The 15,107-nt window shown below is 33.6% G+C and overlaps 3 protein-coding genes across 3 annotated transcripts; 1 reads left to right on the top strand and 2 right to left on the bottom strand.

Moving 5' to 3' along the window:
• The first annotated feature begins 92 nt into the window (after positions 1-92).
• LOC100177411 (ruvB-like 2) lies at positions 93-6,717 on the top strand. The gene is made up of 12 exons (XM_002123827.3): positions 93-361; positions 632-1,810; positions 2,131-2,316; positions 2,713-2,883; positions 3,132-3,230; positions 3,503-3,609; positions 3,785-4,002; positions 4,299-4,391; positions 4,860-4,980; positions 5,413-5,518; positions 6,033-6,176; positions 6,530-6,717. The coding sequence occupies exons 2-12, from the start codon at positions 1,805-1,807 to the stop codon at positions 6,680-6,682; spliced, it is 1,404 nt and encodes a 467-aa protein (XP_002123863.1). The 5' UTR covers positions 93-361; positions 632-1,804; the 3' UTR covers positions 6,683-6,717.
• Positions 6,718-7,103: 386 nt separating this feature from the next.
• LOC100176629 (general transcription factor IIH subunit 1-like) lies at positions 7,104-12,943 on the bottom strand. Its single transcript, XM_009860334.3, has 14 exons — positions 12,741-12,943; positions 12,317-12,408; positions 11,891-11,997; positions 11,566-11,662; positions 11,114-11,270; positions 10,664-10,816; positions 10,331-10,416; positions 9,668-9,795; positions 9,373-9,430; positions 8,953-9,041; positions 8,432-8,552; positions 7,958-8,164; positions 7,558-7,650; positions 7,104-7,252 (listed from the first exon to the last, which is right to left on the bottom strand). The coding sequence occupies exons 1-14, from the start codon at positions 12,886-12,888 to the stop codon at positions 7,172-7,174; spliced, it is 1,617 nt and encodes a 538-aa protein (XP_009858636.1). The 5' UTR covers positions 12,889-12,943; the 3' UTR covers positions 7,104-7,171.
• On the bottom strand, positions 12,944-14,788 carry LOC100179757 (poly(ADP-ribose) glycohydrolase ARH3-like). The gene has a single exon (XM_002123500.5). It carries the CDS (start codon positions 14,583-14,585, stop codon positions 13,512-13,514), a length of 1,074 nt encoding a protein of 357 aa, XP_002123536.1. The 5' UTR covers positions 14,586-14,788; the 3' UTR covers positions 12,944-13,511.
• Between the last annotated feature and the right edge of the window lie 319 nt (positions 14,789-15,107).

Below are 15,107 nucleotides of genomic sequence, written 5' to 3'. Positions count from 1 at the left end.
TTCGCTTGCGAAGTCGTATGCAAACCTATGTTCAATACCGCATGCGGCAGCGAAAATCCGGACAAAACACAAAACGGACGAAGTCCGGATACTGTGTACAGCCACCCTTATACCGATTTACACGTGGATAAGCAACTGTAACCTTATATACTATATTATCTTTAAGTCTACTAAAGTCACGTTTCACTTCCAGGCGATTATTGTTTATTATCTTACTGGTTTTAAGTTGTTAAAAATTGGAAATTATGTTTTTTCTGTGTGGGCGCAATTCCTTGGGCATTTGATGAGTCTAAGTTCTGTGCTGTTCATTCCTGGCTATGCACTTTACATTAAGCTAAAGTTGAAGAAGCCATTTTCCGAGGTTGGTTACGGGTTACCCTATAACTGGAAAGTATATATATAGTAGGGTGGGGGAAGATAAGACATCCTTTCACTTCATTTCTCGTCGCCTTTGTTAGTAAACAAAAACGATTCAAAAAAGTTATAAAAAACGTATTCTTACCCCCATAGTCCGTTGTTAATCGTTTAAAACACGATCAGGATATTTGTATATTATGTGCCAAAGGTATGCCAACCTACAGCACTATATACCTGCTTGGTAAATTGTATAAATCAGTTGATTTTTTTGCAGTTGGGTCAAAACGTATTCCTCGAAACAAATGATACTGATTCCAAAGATGTCCCGTTACCATTGTTGTCGCTTGGTAAAAAGTCACCAGTTGACCGACATGCAATCGAAATTTGAAGTGTGGAAAGATAACACTGTCTAACGTGTTTTTACTTCAATCAAGTTCTACCTGATGTTTTTTAACTCCAGATATATACAGGGATAGTACAAATTAGACTGAAGAATGTATAGTATGGATGGATCGTATACCAAAACTGCCGTAGCTTCTTAATTTGTTGCCGGTCGCCTATTCGTGTTGTAAATCGCTCATTAACAAAATCATATCAGGTTCGATGTTGCGGCGTATATTTTTCGTTAAGACAGTTAGCGGTCTTCAATAATTACTGGTTTACCAAAGTGTCGGCCATACATGCAAAACTGCTTCTGACGTTGGACATAAAAGAATGAGCAAAACGCTCTTGAACATACTTATTAAACTGCAAGTTTTTGAAACTAATTAAATGTAGAAAGGTAGGCTACTATATAAACTATTTTTCCATTGTATATGGTGTTTGATTGTACATGCTATACCAGCTATGATTGCAAAAGATTTTCAGCGATAACTTTATGAGTATAGTGCGTACCCAATTTGTTGTAAGTTGATCGAACCATTGTGAAAATTCAAGTAACCGGTAATGTTAAAAATCTAGCATGTTCTTCAGTTTGTATTGTTTTGGTGTCGTTAAGGGTTAGCTGTAGTTTCTTAGGGTTAAATTGCTGAATTTCTGTCACTGTTTGTTGATAATATTATTTTGTCACTGTTTGTTGATAATTATCGGAACGTATTTATGCATTAATATTTTACGGAAATATACTTCTTCGTTGTATAACCTTACGGAAAATATATATACTCTTTCGTTGTATTATAAATATGTTTGTATAAATTTGTACATTCTACACGGTAGGCAGTTTCATGCATTTTACTGTTCAATAAAATAAATGCTTTTTTAAAGAAAATTACTATAAAAATTGAGTAATTTGTTTAAAAAAAACAAGTTTTCATTGCTTAATTCAGACGACAACCACATTTTCAGATTCATTTAATTATAGTCTGACTATTTCCATCAGTGTTGCCGTTAGTAAAATATTTTCCACTCGCGTGTTTAGGCAATTGCTTGAGTGTTTCTTTACTTCAAAATGGCTGTAAGTAAAGTTTATAGTTTGTTTCACCAATACTAAACCAATACTTATAATAAAGTTTTGCTTGTTTCACTGTAAAACAAATAATTTGCCACATTAATTCCTAATTGTAAGTTTCCATGAAATGTTAGGTATAATATTATTTAAACCTGGGCTTCCCTAACGCTTTTGCTCACAACCCCCTTCAATCATCTAAAATTTTCTGCAACCCTTCACAGTTAATAGCATAATATATGCAATACTTTGTTTACAATTGGTTTGCCTTCGGCGACCCCCGTGTTGTGACCACCAGATTTAAAAGAATTAATAAAGTATTTTTACAGGCCGCCAATACATTAAACAAAGTCCAGGAGGTTCGTGAAGTTACACGACTTGAGCGAATAGGAGCTCACTCCCATGTCCGAGGTCTTGGGTTGAATGATGACCTTGAACCAAGGCAAGTTTCACAGGGCATGGTGGGCCAACTTGCCGCTCGACGGGCAGCTGGTGTTATACTAGAAATGATTAAGGTAATAAAGAGTTTTTTTTTTTTTTTTTAATTTTCCTCCTCAAAATATATTGTATTATTTAGTGTGCGGAATACGACATAAGATTTCACATTTTTATGATCAATTTTTCTTAAGCATATTTGTGCATTTACTTTTTTTTGGGGATGCTTTTCAAATCAGCACTGCTAAATTTTTATGTTTATTTCTTTCCAGCCAGCTACCATACACAAAATATATATATCATCAATAACTAATGAAAAATTGTGTTATGTTATGTGACATGTTCATACTTTCATATAATTATACACAGTAGTGCAGTTTATTGAAATATGTATATCTAAAAACAGCATTGGTGCATTCATGCAAATCATAACATACTGTTCACAAACACATCATCTTCATATGTTTTTTTTGTAGGAGGGAAAAATAGCAGGTCGTGCTTTGCTTATTGCTGGGCAACCAGGCACAGGGAAAACAGCCATAGCTATGGGAATGGCACAAGCAATGAGCAAGGATGCACCTTTCCAAGCAATGGCTGGAAGTGAAATTTTCTCGCTTGAAATGAGCAAAACTGAAGCACTTACTCAGGTCATTACAGACATATATACAGTATAATTGGATTTGCGTCTTAAATTATTATGTTTTTTTTTCACTCGGTAAAATATAAAATTTGTAAAAAGTGTATACTACCTTCAGGTACCTTGTTGGGGTAATGGGCAAAATCTGGCCCAAATTCTAAGTCCTCAAGGACCACACCTATACAGAATAAAATAAATATATACTACTTTGTTCTTATGCCAAAAATTAAAATAAACTTATTTTCATGATAACTTCAGGCATTCCGTAAATCAATTGGTGTTCGAATAAAAGAAGAGACAGAGTTAATAGAAGGAGAGGTTGTTGAAGTTAGTGTGGAAAGACCAGCTACTGGAACTGTGAGTCACGTGTGAATGTATTTAGAACTGGTTCATGTTATATTATTTATTTTGACATTTTGTTAATTTTGACAACTTGGTTTTAAATTAGTAGACCACTATTTTACTATCTTGATTCTTGAGGCAATCTTTTTATTTTATATGAGTAAACCCATGTGTGGTTCTGGGTGGGGATACTCTAGACGCCTGAAATGTAGGTCAGAGTTGGCCCATTTGGCCTTTTACTTCAAAATTTCAAATTACAATGTTTTAATTATCTTTTCATTTTTCAGGGAGCTAAAGTGGGAAAGTTAACACTGAAAACAACGGACATGGAAACTGTGTTTGACCTCGGGCAGAAGATGATTGAACAGATAACTAAGGAAAAAATTCAAGCTGGGTATGACTAACTAAGTTATTTAAAACTTTGAATTTAAAAATATTCTGACTGATTATTTTAATAAGACCATGAGAGAAATACAGAAACAATATAAAAATTATATCACATGTACTTAAATTATCCATTACCAAATACATATTTTCTTTTTAATGTTTGCATTTATCAAATTTCTCAGTGACATCATAACAATTGACAAGTCAAGCGGAAAGGTGTCGAAACTCGGTCGTTCGTTTACGAGAGCTCGTGATTACGATGCGACCGACTCCCAAACTCGCTTTGTTCAATGTCCGGAGGGTGAGCTACAGAAGAGAAAGGAGGTCGTACATACCGTCACCATCCACGAGATTGATGTTATTAACAGCAGAACACAAGGATTTCTTGCTCTATTTTCTGGTGGGTTTAAATGATTTGGTGTTAGAGAAAAGTTTTTAAAGTGGGATATTAAGTTTTCTATAACTATTTTTTTAAGTAAAAGTAGTTTTACAAATTTTGTAGAAGTAAAACATTTTTTATATAACAAATTTTTTGAAGTAACAATATTGATATTTGTTAACTTCCTTTTTCAGGATTTTTTTCTGATTATGTAAGACTTTTTAAATGGTGTAATATTGATGTCTGAAAAACTTTTTAATTTTTTTTTGTGAAATTATCTTTCTGAAGATGCAATATTTTATGATGGTTTTTTTTAGGTGATACCGGTGAGATCAAAAGTGAAGTTCGGGAACAAATCAACTCGAAAGTTGCTGAATGGAGAGAGGAAGGGAAAGCGGAAATTATTCCAGGTGCAAATTGATAACAATCCTTTTAAATAATAGGTTTTATTTGTTTAGTGACGAAAATTACCCAGGGAAGGTTGGTACTTAATTTGCCTCAAATTCTAACAAAATAAATAAAAAAAAACGACATAAACTGGAAATTATTGAATTGCGCAATTAGAATTTAGTTTCACCAGCCCTGGACCCACAAAAGAATGATCACTTTGTAGATTGTAAAATAAGATTGATTTGTGCAGTGACTAACATCACTTTTAATTTTTTTAAATTATACAAGATTTTATTTTTAACAAAACAAACAGCGACATAAAGTGGAAATTGCTAAATTGCAAAGTTTGTAGTTTTATTTTACTCTCACCAGCCCTACCCCCACACTTTTGTGCTGCAAAATTCAGAGAGTTTAAAAACAGTAGCTTGATAACTTAGATTTTTATTCTTTGGTTTAGGATTTTAAATAATGTCTATTGTTGTTCAAAGGTGTCCTCTTCATTGATGAGGTCCACATGTTGGACATTGAGTGTTTCTCTTTCCTCAATAGACTACTGGAGAGTGACATGGCACCTGTATTGATCATGGCAACCAATCGTGGCATCACCAGGTGAGCTGTAAACTATGATTGTGAAACAATATATCCTGAGCCTTTCAGGCAAAAAGTATAGTATAGTAATTTTTTTTGTATTTGGGTTTAATATGTGTATATTGGTGACTGTAGTTTCATAGTTTTTGTTAATTCTGAACTCCTTTCAGGCAAAAGGTATAGTATAGTAGGGTTGGGGAAGAAGGGACACCTTTTCATTCTATTTTCCCGTACAATTTGGTAGTAAACAAAGAACATTCAAAGAATTATAAAACTGTTGCCTCATGACTCTAATTGATTGTTTGAAACATCAGGATATTTGGATATTACATGCTAAAGGTGTCCTATCTCTCCCCACCCCACTATATAATAACTTTTTTGTATTTGTGCTTAATATGTGTGTAATTTGGTGGTGTGGTTCCTTTTTTTTGTTAAAGTTTAGTATGATTTTAGAATTCGAGGAACCAACTATAAGAGCCCACATGGAATTCCAATTGATTTGCTCGACCGACTTTTAATTATTGCAACAAGTCCATATTCTGAGAAAGAAACTAAGCAGGTGTGACTTCATTGATTTGTAATAAGTTAATAATTAGCATCATCTGAAAACTTGGTTGTTGTGACGAGGTATTTGTCTGGTGACTGGCGCTATTATCTGTGGTTAGAGCACTTGTATGGTAATCTAAGTAAATCTAAAATTCAATGCTTGATGCGGTCACTTGTGTCGCTGGGCAAAACCTAAAAAAAAATCTCACAAACCTGTGGCCATTAATGGCTTGTCTAAATTGTCAGTCAAACAGAAAATAAAAAAAAATAGTAGTACCGACAAAGTTGGATATATGGTAACTTGTAAGTGGGCATGAGTTGTATAAAACAGAACACTGGTGTTATAACAACTGTTGTTGCCTCGACATGTGAAAATAAATAAGTTATATATATATATTCCGTTTCAATCCAATATTTAAGTGTTCGTTTTGGTATATTTATTTATTTTGTTAAACTCATTAATTTAATTCAGTCTTCATATTTTACAATTTAATAATAAACTTTATTATAACCATCTTTGGATACAGATCCTCGAGATCCGATGTGAGGAGGAAGATGTGGAAATGGAGGAGCAAGCTCTCACTGTGCTCACGAGGATTGGGTTGGAGACATCGCTACGATATGCCATCCAACTTATCACGGCCGCGTCTTTGGTTTGCCGGAAACGAAAAGTATGATCTTAACAGTTTATTATAGGAACATTAATATGCAGGAATATTTTTGAATTGGAATTACTTTTATGTTATGTTGGTAAGAGTTATATAAAGTCCCTGTGCTACATAAAGATAAAAGGTTTGCGTGTTTCTCTGATTGGTTCAACTCAAGGCTGATAAATGTAGTGCCTTATTTGGTGTTTCTAAAACATCAACTGGCACACTCATTTTTTCTAATTAATAAAAACTACCATTTTTTTTATCAGAGAGGAAATGTTTTAGGGATTATGAAAATTTCCTTTTTAAGTTTTTTTGAAAAAGCCGTCTGAAAAACTGTGTTAAGATTAAACAAATATCTCTTTTTTCTTCAGGGAACTGAGGTTTCAGTGGAAGACATTAAGAAGGTCTACTCTCTCTTTATAGACGAATCCAGATCGACAACTTTCCTCAAGGAATACCAAGAGGAGTTCATGTTCAATGAGTTGACTGGTGCTGGTGATGCTACAACCATGGAAGTTTCCTGATCTGTATATTTTCATATTAAAAATTCGCTTTTGTATGTCTCTTGTGAGGTAGTTGTAAGCTTGTAAGCTTAGCTGAGGTAGTAAATGTTATTTCTTTACACGCAGTTTGAAAGAATTTATCTGTCGTCAGATACAGTTTAGCACATATGATTTGATCAGATGGTTTTTAATCTTCGCAGGTATATTTACCATCCAGAAAACATGTTACAAGGGCTGTGGATTTACGGATTTACCCGTGTGAACCCCATAACTGATATAATTAAGGCTGTGGTTTATTAGCCTTATGTCTGTCATCATTCTTGTGCGTTTTAGTTTAGCCTTTACTGCATCCAAGAGTTCTAAATGTTGGACACCATATTGAAACACGGAAAAAGTCTGAAATACTCCGCTTCTAACATAACTAAAGAAAACAGCACACCGGTTTTATAGGTCATGGTTTCTGTATTGGCAATGGGCAAAAATTTCCTACAATTTATTCTGGAGTTAATGCTATCTGCGTGTCTTCTTAGATTGCCATGAATTAAACTTTGCAAAAGCTGCACTGATCATGTCATCCAGGTGCTCGGTGACCTGCATATAATAATCAACATGTATATGCACTCCTCAATTTTGTACCCAAGTACTGCTTTGTTAGATAAAATTATTCGTGCAGAAAAATCAATCAGCCACAAAGTTACACATGTATTAACTCGTAGGCACCATAAAGGTTTATGGATAAGGTAAACTATGTTTAAACTTTTGTATTACTAAGGATGTGTAAAGGAAAATCTTGCAAAGCTTTTTAATTGTAATTCGTTACCATTGAGGGAGCATATTACATTTAAATATATAATAGCATATTTGTAACAGTAACACAATACTATTTGTAAACTCACGTTAGCATGTACCATGCTTCTACGTAACTGGTCTTGAAAAACTCGAAGCCTGGTTTGTTGAAAAGTCTCAATACTGTGGCACATTCGGTTTACCTGTAACAAAATTTTTAAATGAAGTTACGCAATTCTATGCTATTCTTGAAGCATTAGGCTGTTGTTGCTGCAAACAGACATTTTTTATACCCATTAAAGGAACAGTGCTATTCTAATAATGTGGAATGTAAGGCCAGTCAGTGTATTCACACAAGCTTGCTAGTTGCTACAGCTTTATAAATGAATCTAAAACAACCTAAAACATATAATTTCACTTGTAGAGATTTTGTCATAGCAGAATTGTCCGAAAAGTATCATTCTTTGATATATCAGTAAAGCAATAAAAGGCCCTTTATTTTAGACTTACTTTTTCCTGTAAAAATGTTGTGTTAGCTGGGAAGCACGTCCAAAAGTGACGCAAGAGTTCAGATAACGAAGCATATAGCTGTTTCAGTTCATCCTGTTGTGTTTGTGAGAGGATGTGTTGGATTGCGTTCTCGGAGGTCTGGGAGGAGGAAGACATTCCAGAGGAAAGTTCTTTCAGGGCGTTAGCAGCATTTGATGGCTTAAGTACCTGTGTAATAGTTTATGTTGGAGTATGAGTTAACTCTTGGCTTAAATTTTTGCCCTAGAACCTTAATAATTTATAATAGGATATCAACTACATTAATAAACTTTAGAAAAAAAGGTTTGTTATATCATACATTCATACACTATTGGCATATTATATAACTACCTTTTTTGCATATTTTTACTAAAAATCTAGAGGTGGTATTATATTACTTCTGCACTTTCATCTAAATTTTGCTGGTTTTTACTAAATATATAATATCACTCCCACCTGTGAAAGACGTGGCTTGTAGTTTTCACATTGCGATGAAATAATTCTCATGCCTTCCCGAACATTGTCATTGTTTAACTCTTGATGTGCTTGGCAGACAAGAGTTGGGCCATGCTTGTACCTACGATAGTGTGTACACAAATTAAACACTTGACAAATAAAGCAGTATATAATTAATATATATATACATTTTTTGTAACACGGTCTATAATCAATTGGTAAATATTGAATTAATGTTCACTGACAAAAACATTTTATATTAACATTAACCCCCAAATTATATCGTTTAAAAATCTATGCATATCACTACTTTTATGTTTTAATGCAAATGGAAAATATTTAAAAGAATAATATTATTATTTGGGTAAAATTTCTCCAGATATTTTTCTATGTTCTCTGTATATGTCCAACATTAATAGATATCAATATTTAAAGGAATTCTGTTGTATAGTAAAATAAGCTATATGATGTTATATACATGTTTCATGACTCAGGGCAATGAGTATAGCATATGTAGTAACCTTTCATTCTTCTGTATATTTAACATTGCTTCATTACTGCTGTGAGGAGATTCAAGATCAGAATATGTGGTTGCATCTTTTAAGCGCGCCTAAAAACAAGGGTTGGGAAAATAACACATGTTAATGTTTTTGTCTTATAATACTCAAGCCCTAAAAGAATACAAATTCTCCTCTAAAATTCATCCAACCTGCTACTGCAATGTTTTTTATGGATAATAATATGGTTTCAATCTATTTACCTATCTATTGGAGCAATTATTGCTGTCACAGCTTAAAAAATAAAACTTAGTGTTGTGAATTTGTTCTCTGAAAAGTAACGATCGCAACATCAGTGAATGCGCTCGTATCGAGTTACATCCAGTATCAGTCAAATATTGATATCACATCTTAAAAAATAAAGCTCAGTGTTAAGTGTTGCACCTTTTTGATGACGACTTCACCATCTGTTTCTGTGACACCATTTCCATCTTTTTCTTGTCTAAAAATTTTTTTAAAATAGTTTAATAACCATTCTTAATTGTGTGTTGTTGTTTTAATGTTTAGCGATAAATGACAGTATTATATATATCTACTTGATACATGACTTAAATATTATTCATGTCTTTGAATGCAATAGCAAGGATCAAATTAATTTAGGTAAAAAAAAGATGAAAATTATATTCAAATAAAGGTGACTGCAAAAAAAAACGTCACAAAATTTGTAAAATTAAAAAACCTTAGACTTGTTGAGAGAATCATTGCATTTTGATGATTGAAGCGTTTTATAATATTTTTATGAGCGATCTGCGATGCTGACGGCTTGGCAGTACCGGGTAGTGGTTCATTTAACGTGTTTCCATAACCCTGGGTAAATAAGACATAACTGTGAAAGGATAACATACACAAAATATTCTATAAATATACAAAAATTGTTCTCTTTGGACTTAAGACTTGCGCAATTAAGGCTCACTCACATTATAACTAAACAGAAACTGGGTTTGATACTTAATGCTCCTGTTCTATGTCCTACCATTGTGGGGGTATGCCTCATTGGGAAAATACTTAACAGACAATGTTTCTAGCCAGTGGTTTTTCCAAATTGTCAACCATACAGAAAAAAACAAAACACAATCGGCCACAAATTTCCATACATGGCAACTCTTAAGCAGGTGTCCATGTAAACATTATTCATTTTTTATGTTACTGCTTATTAAATCATTTATCTTACATCCTTTACTTAATATATCCATTTTTTCAAATACATTACTAATATTTGTGAAGCAAAATTAAGTTTTTGTAAATTAAAATAGCACAAGCAACTATTTGAATAAAATTCTTTTATATCCAAACGCAATTAAACTATATCCAGAATGTAACTAAATTTTATTTTAACCCACACCTCATCCTGTGCACTGTCCCCATCTTCCAAGTACGTGAGGTCATTGAACTTGTCTTTAACACCCAAGCTCAACAAAGACAGAATATCTAAAAAAATAAATAAATATATCCTTATTGCGAAAAACATATTAAATTGGGCATGTTAAAGGGGTATTAGGAGTTTGTGTTACTTGTATTTTAGCATTCTAAAAGTTAAATTCAATCACATTAATTACTTCCATTAAAGGTAATGTGCCCCTCTGGTCTACATCCTAGGTCCCCTGGTCTCATCATAACACTTACTCATATATATGTATAGATTAGGTATGTCCATGTTACAACATATAGCATTAACCTTGTTCATCTTTTTTGACACAATCAGCAAATAGATCCTTGCTTGAGCTTTGCGCAGTTCGATCTCGGTGAAAATAATGGGATTGGAAAAACATTGTCCAGAAATCCTTCTCTGTTAGTTTGTCCGGCACGTTTTCCAGATATTTTCGTTTTACTGGGAAAAAATAAGTATCTGTTTAAAAAGAGCTATTTTGTTCAATATTACAATAAAATTTAATTGTTTTTTTTGCTAGAAAAGCTTAGTTTCAATTATTATTTATGAAAAGTGCTTGTAATGGTAGTGCTCATCATACAAAATACCGTTGCTGTCACACATATTAGACTTGTATTTTGTTTTTTTCTGGAAAGAAGTTTGCAAAAAAAAGAGCTAAAACACAAGTATCACGTTTTTTATAATAAAATACGAACTAAAATATTACAACGTAATACTTTTTTTGCTGTTTTAACTCACCCGCAGGGTAAGTGGAAAATATAGAATGTATTGTATCAGATGTCAAGTTATAGCGAAGACCATTACAACCATCTGATTGTGGACGGACTTCTGCGAGGAATCCTGCAGACACGCCAACTTTTTGTGCGATCAGATTTTGTTTCGATGATGACAGTTTCTTTGCAGGTAAAAATATATATTTGTTACAACATTACTATAAAGTAATTTTGAACTTTTAATGCAGAAAACACACATTTCATGAATGAATGATACTTTTTATTTATACTCGCATGATACATAAGGAACCACCGGGTTGGAGCTATTAGTTATTGCTGTTAAGTATCCACATATAGCCACAATGGCAGCATCAAGCCCTGTACTCATAATTTTAACCTTAATATATCTATAAGCAAATTTCTAATGGCTTTTGAGAATTGCTAAACACTATATAGCAAACATAGTTAGAACCTTACAGATGAATGAGAATTCCAGAATTCCTCAGGTGAAATAACTCCACTCACTACAAGATCTTTATAAGTTTGAAACAGCTCGCTGTCTTGTTGCAGCAACCTTTAATAAATATGTTTGTTTTTAATTGTGCATGAATGTAACTTACTTTACCCCCGCATGGCCAGAAAACGGCAGTCGTTATAACCTGAGTGAGAGGCAGGCACACTAACAACTTTTCCACGGCGCTGGTGTGTAAGCATGCAATAGGCCTGGTTATCTGGATGTACATCACAGTTAGCCAAATACCCCAAAATTGTAGGCAGAATTTATACAAAATATAACCAGTACTTGTTTTTTTCTTCCAACTCCTTGTCTATTGTACGACGAAACTTAGGTAGCATTTGAGCAAGTAATGTTTTCACTTTCTCTCTGTCACTTTTACCTTCTGCTGTGTTCTGTGACAAAAAACTTAATTATGCCTTTAGATATCACCATTACTTAGTTATCCCTGCATCAACAAGAGCACTAGATCTTTTTAACACAGAAAACTAGAGGGGTATGTATAACATTGGTCTCTTATTGTGCATCAAGTATGTGAAACCAAATGTCTCTTGGTAAGTATAAAACTTGTGAAAAAGTGTCTTTGGACTTACATTACATACACTGGTGCACATGCGAAAAACACAATAACTGCTTTGTTCAAATTAATGAGACCCAAGCAGCTTAAAGTTTGTAAGGGATACTATACAATTAATTCAAAATCTAACTACTTACAGTGTTGGAAAAATGAAACACAAATGAAGATTCATTCAGAAGAATAATCTGTAACTGGATCTTTGCTTTTCCTTCAGGGCTCACTTTTTGACCTGTCAATCAAATGGTGTTGTACGAAGCTGCTTTTAGAAAATACAATGGGCCCACAACTGCTAGTATAGTTAGTTATCATGGATGCAGTAAATAGTCTACCCATGTGTTGTTGTAAAACGTACACAATGTGTAACTGTTGGCATAAAGCTATTCAACTTCCAGGACAAATAAGAACTTTTTGACTGTCGAATCAGACCTTATAGGTCTTAGTATAATGAGTGGGGAGAGCCAAAAAATCTTTTTTTATGAAATCGACATGCCATACCATTTGCAAGAATTTATCAAAAATCAATTCATTAATACAATTAAATCGATAGATCTTATCACTTACATTTAATATCAGAATACAAGTGGCTGACATCAAAGTGATCTCTGCCCTCTGGACACCAAGCCAGTCGTTCACTCATCAAATATAATGAACCATCCCTCTTTTTGTGGCGGACCTGGCTTATCAGAAGCTGAATTTGTTCAGCAGACATGGCAGTGCTAATTTGTTGTGTAACTTAATAGGATTTTAAATCTTTTGGGTAAAAACTAAAATGCATGTTGAAGAAATTTAATAACAAGTGCAATAGTGTTATATTGTTGCTTTAAAATCAATCACAAAGTTATAAAATGTTGGTGTAACTGATAAGCGTGCCATGGTGTATCTGTTTGATATATATATATAGATAGATATATTGTTTTTAATATTAGAAATTTACAAAAAAAAGACAACGCTTTAAATTAGTTTAACTTTACAATATTATGATACATTTCAACATGCGGATAAGGCATAATAATCTTATACAATAAATATACTTTACACATATAGAGGTTCTGAGAACATATACACCTAAAGTTATAAAACAAGTCATTTTAAATTAAACATCGACATTCAACACTTAACACTGTATAGGGTAGTGGTAAATTATATGTTCCAGAGTTTTTTCATATAATATTTACAAATACATACAAAAACATTTTTTTAGTAACCAAGCAAAACACATTTGTGAACTGAATTACTAGTCTATATTGGTTAAATACTAAAAACTCAACAGGAATTTCTAGAATAAATGAAAATACAGTATTCCTGCTAATGTCAGTATATAAAGTTGTTAATTTAGATTGAAGTTTTAGAACCCGATGCAATATCTGGACCTTTAAAATTGAACAGATTTAGAGCAAGGTTACAGGCTTCTTCATTCCCTTCGCACGCCTGTATCCAGTTCTTTGGTATCCCTTCTTCTCCATAGTATGCACCTGCTATTGCTCCAGCCATGGTTGCTATTGTATCTGTGTCCCCACCAAGCGAAATTGCATACAGAATGACTTGACATATTGGAGATAAATGAGATAACTCTGGTGGCGATTTCCCAGCAAGAATTAAAAGGAAAGAGAATAAAGCCGCGCACATAGCTTCATCTGACCTTATTCCAGTTCCAATTTTATCATCAATTTCATTTTGAGTGGGAATGTGTTTTGCCAAGATCATCCGGTACATTTCATTTAGTTTCTGACAGTAAACACGACTGTCTATGGATTTGGATTCTTCCAGTTTTTCAGCATACTTGGTCAGCTTGTTTAGCACGATGTCCCATGTAGTATCCCTAGAACTGCTCAATGCTGTATGTACTGCAAGTGCCTGTAGTATGGCTCCATTGATTGCATTAATGTGGCTGTGAGTGATCTTTGAACTGCACGCGGCAAAATGCATAACCTTGTCCACATCTTCAAAATAAAATAAAGAAACAGGAAAGACACGCATTGCAGAACCATTACCATACGAACCTTGACCATTGAACTGCTTTGCAGCTGGGCCATAAGGATCACCTTTATACCTAACTGCCTGCAACTGTTTAAAAACATTTGGTACGCTACCACCATACCATCTGCATGGCTTGCTTGCGAAGTAGGTTTCTCCAAAACACTCGGCAACATTTTTAGCATCAAATGCTCCTTTACTCAACATTGATTTTCCAAGTTCATGTGCCATCTCTGTGTCATCAGTGTAATACAACATCCACTTCTCACTTGATCCATCGGAAACTTTTTCTTTCAAGGTATCAGTCAGTTTTAAAAGAGTGCTAAAAGCAACTGGACACCAACCACTTTCAAACTGTGCTCCAATGCAATCTCCAACTAGGGCCCCCAAAACTGCACCATAATACTTAGAACGACTTCGCATTTGAGCCATTGGGAATACTGTAGTCAAACTTGCTCAGAAATTATTTCTTAAAATAACTGTTACCATCTTAACAAACCACAATTGTGATATACTGTTAAGTGTTTATGTAATGTATTATTGTTACTATTGTATGCACAACATTATATTATATAATACTATAAACTAATGAGTAATATTTATTGTTTATTTAATGAAATAATGGAGCTGATATAAGCCAGGGAAATTGATCATGACTCAAAATATAAACAGAAAAGCAAAATACAAATCTCGTTGTCTTAACCTAGTAGGTTACAGGTTCTATATACACAAAAATAGTGAATATAAGCAACGTAAAACGTGATAACAACAACGTGCATATATTACATACCAACGTGGATACATACGGAGACTCCAAAGTCGTTTGACTGCAATGAATGGGGAATCTTATTAAAAAAAGAAAAAAGGGAAAACCTTTTTCTTTTTCTCACGCGGTGTCGGGGTTCTTTGTTTACAAATTTATTTGCTCAGTCGAACAGCGTGCGTCGTGGCGTG

Source organism: Ciona intestinalis, chromosome 5 (genome assembly GCF_000224145.3).
Source record: "Ciona intestinalis chromosome 5, KH, whole genome shotgun sequence".
NCBI classification, from domain to species: domain Eukaryota; kingdom Metazoa; phylum Chordata; class Ascidiacea; order Phlebobranchia; family Cionidae; genus Ciona; species Ciona intestinalis.
This window is presented reverse-complemented; position numbering and strand designations above follow the sequence as displayed.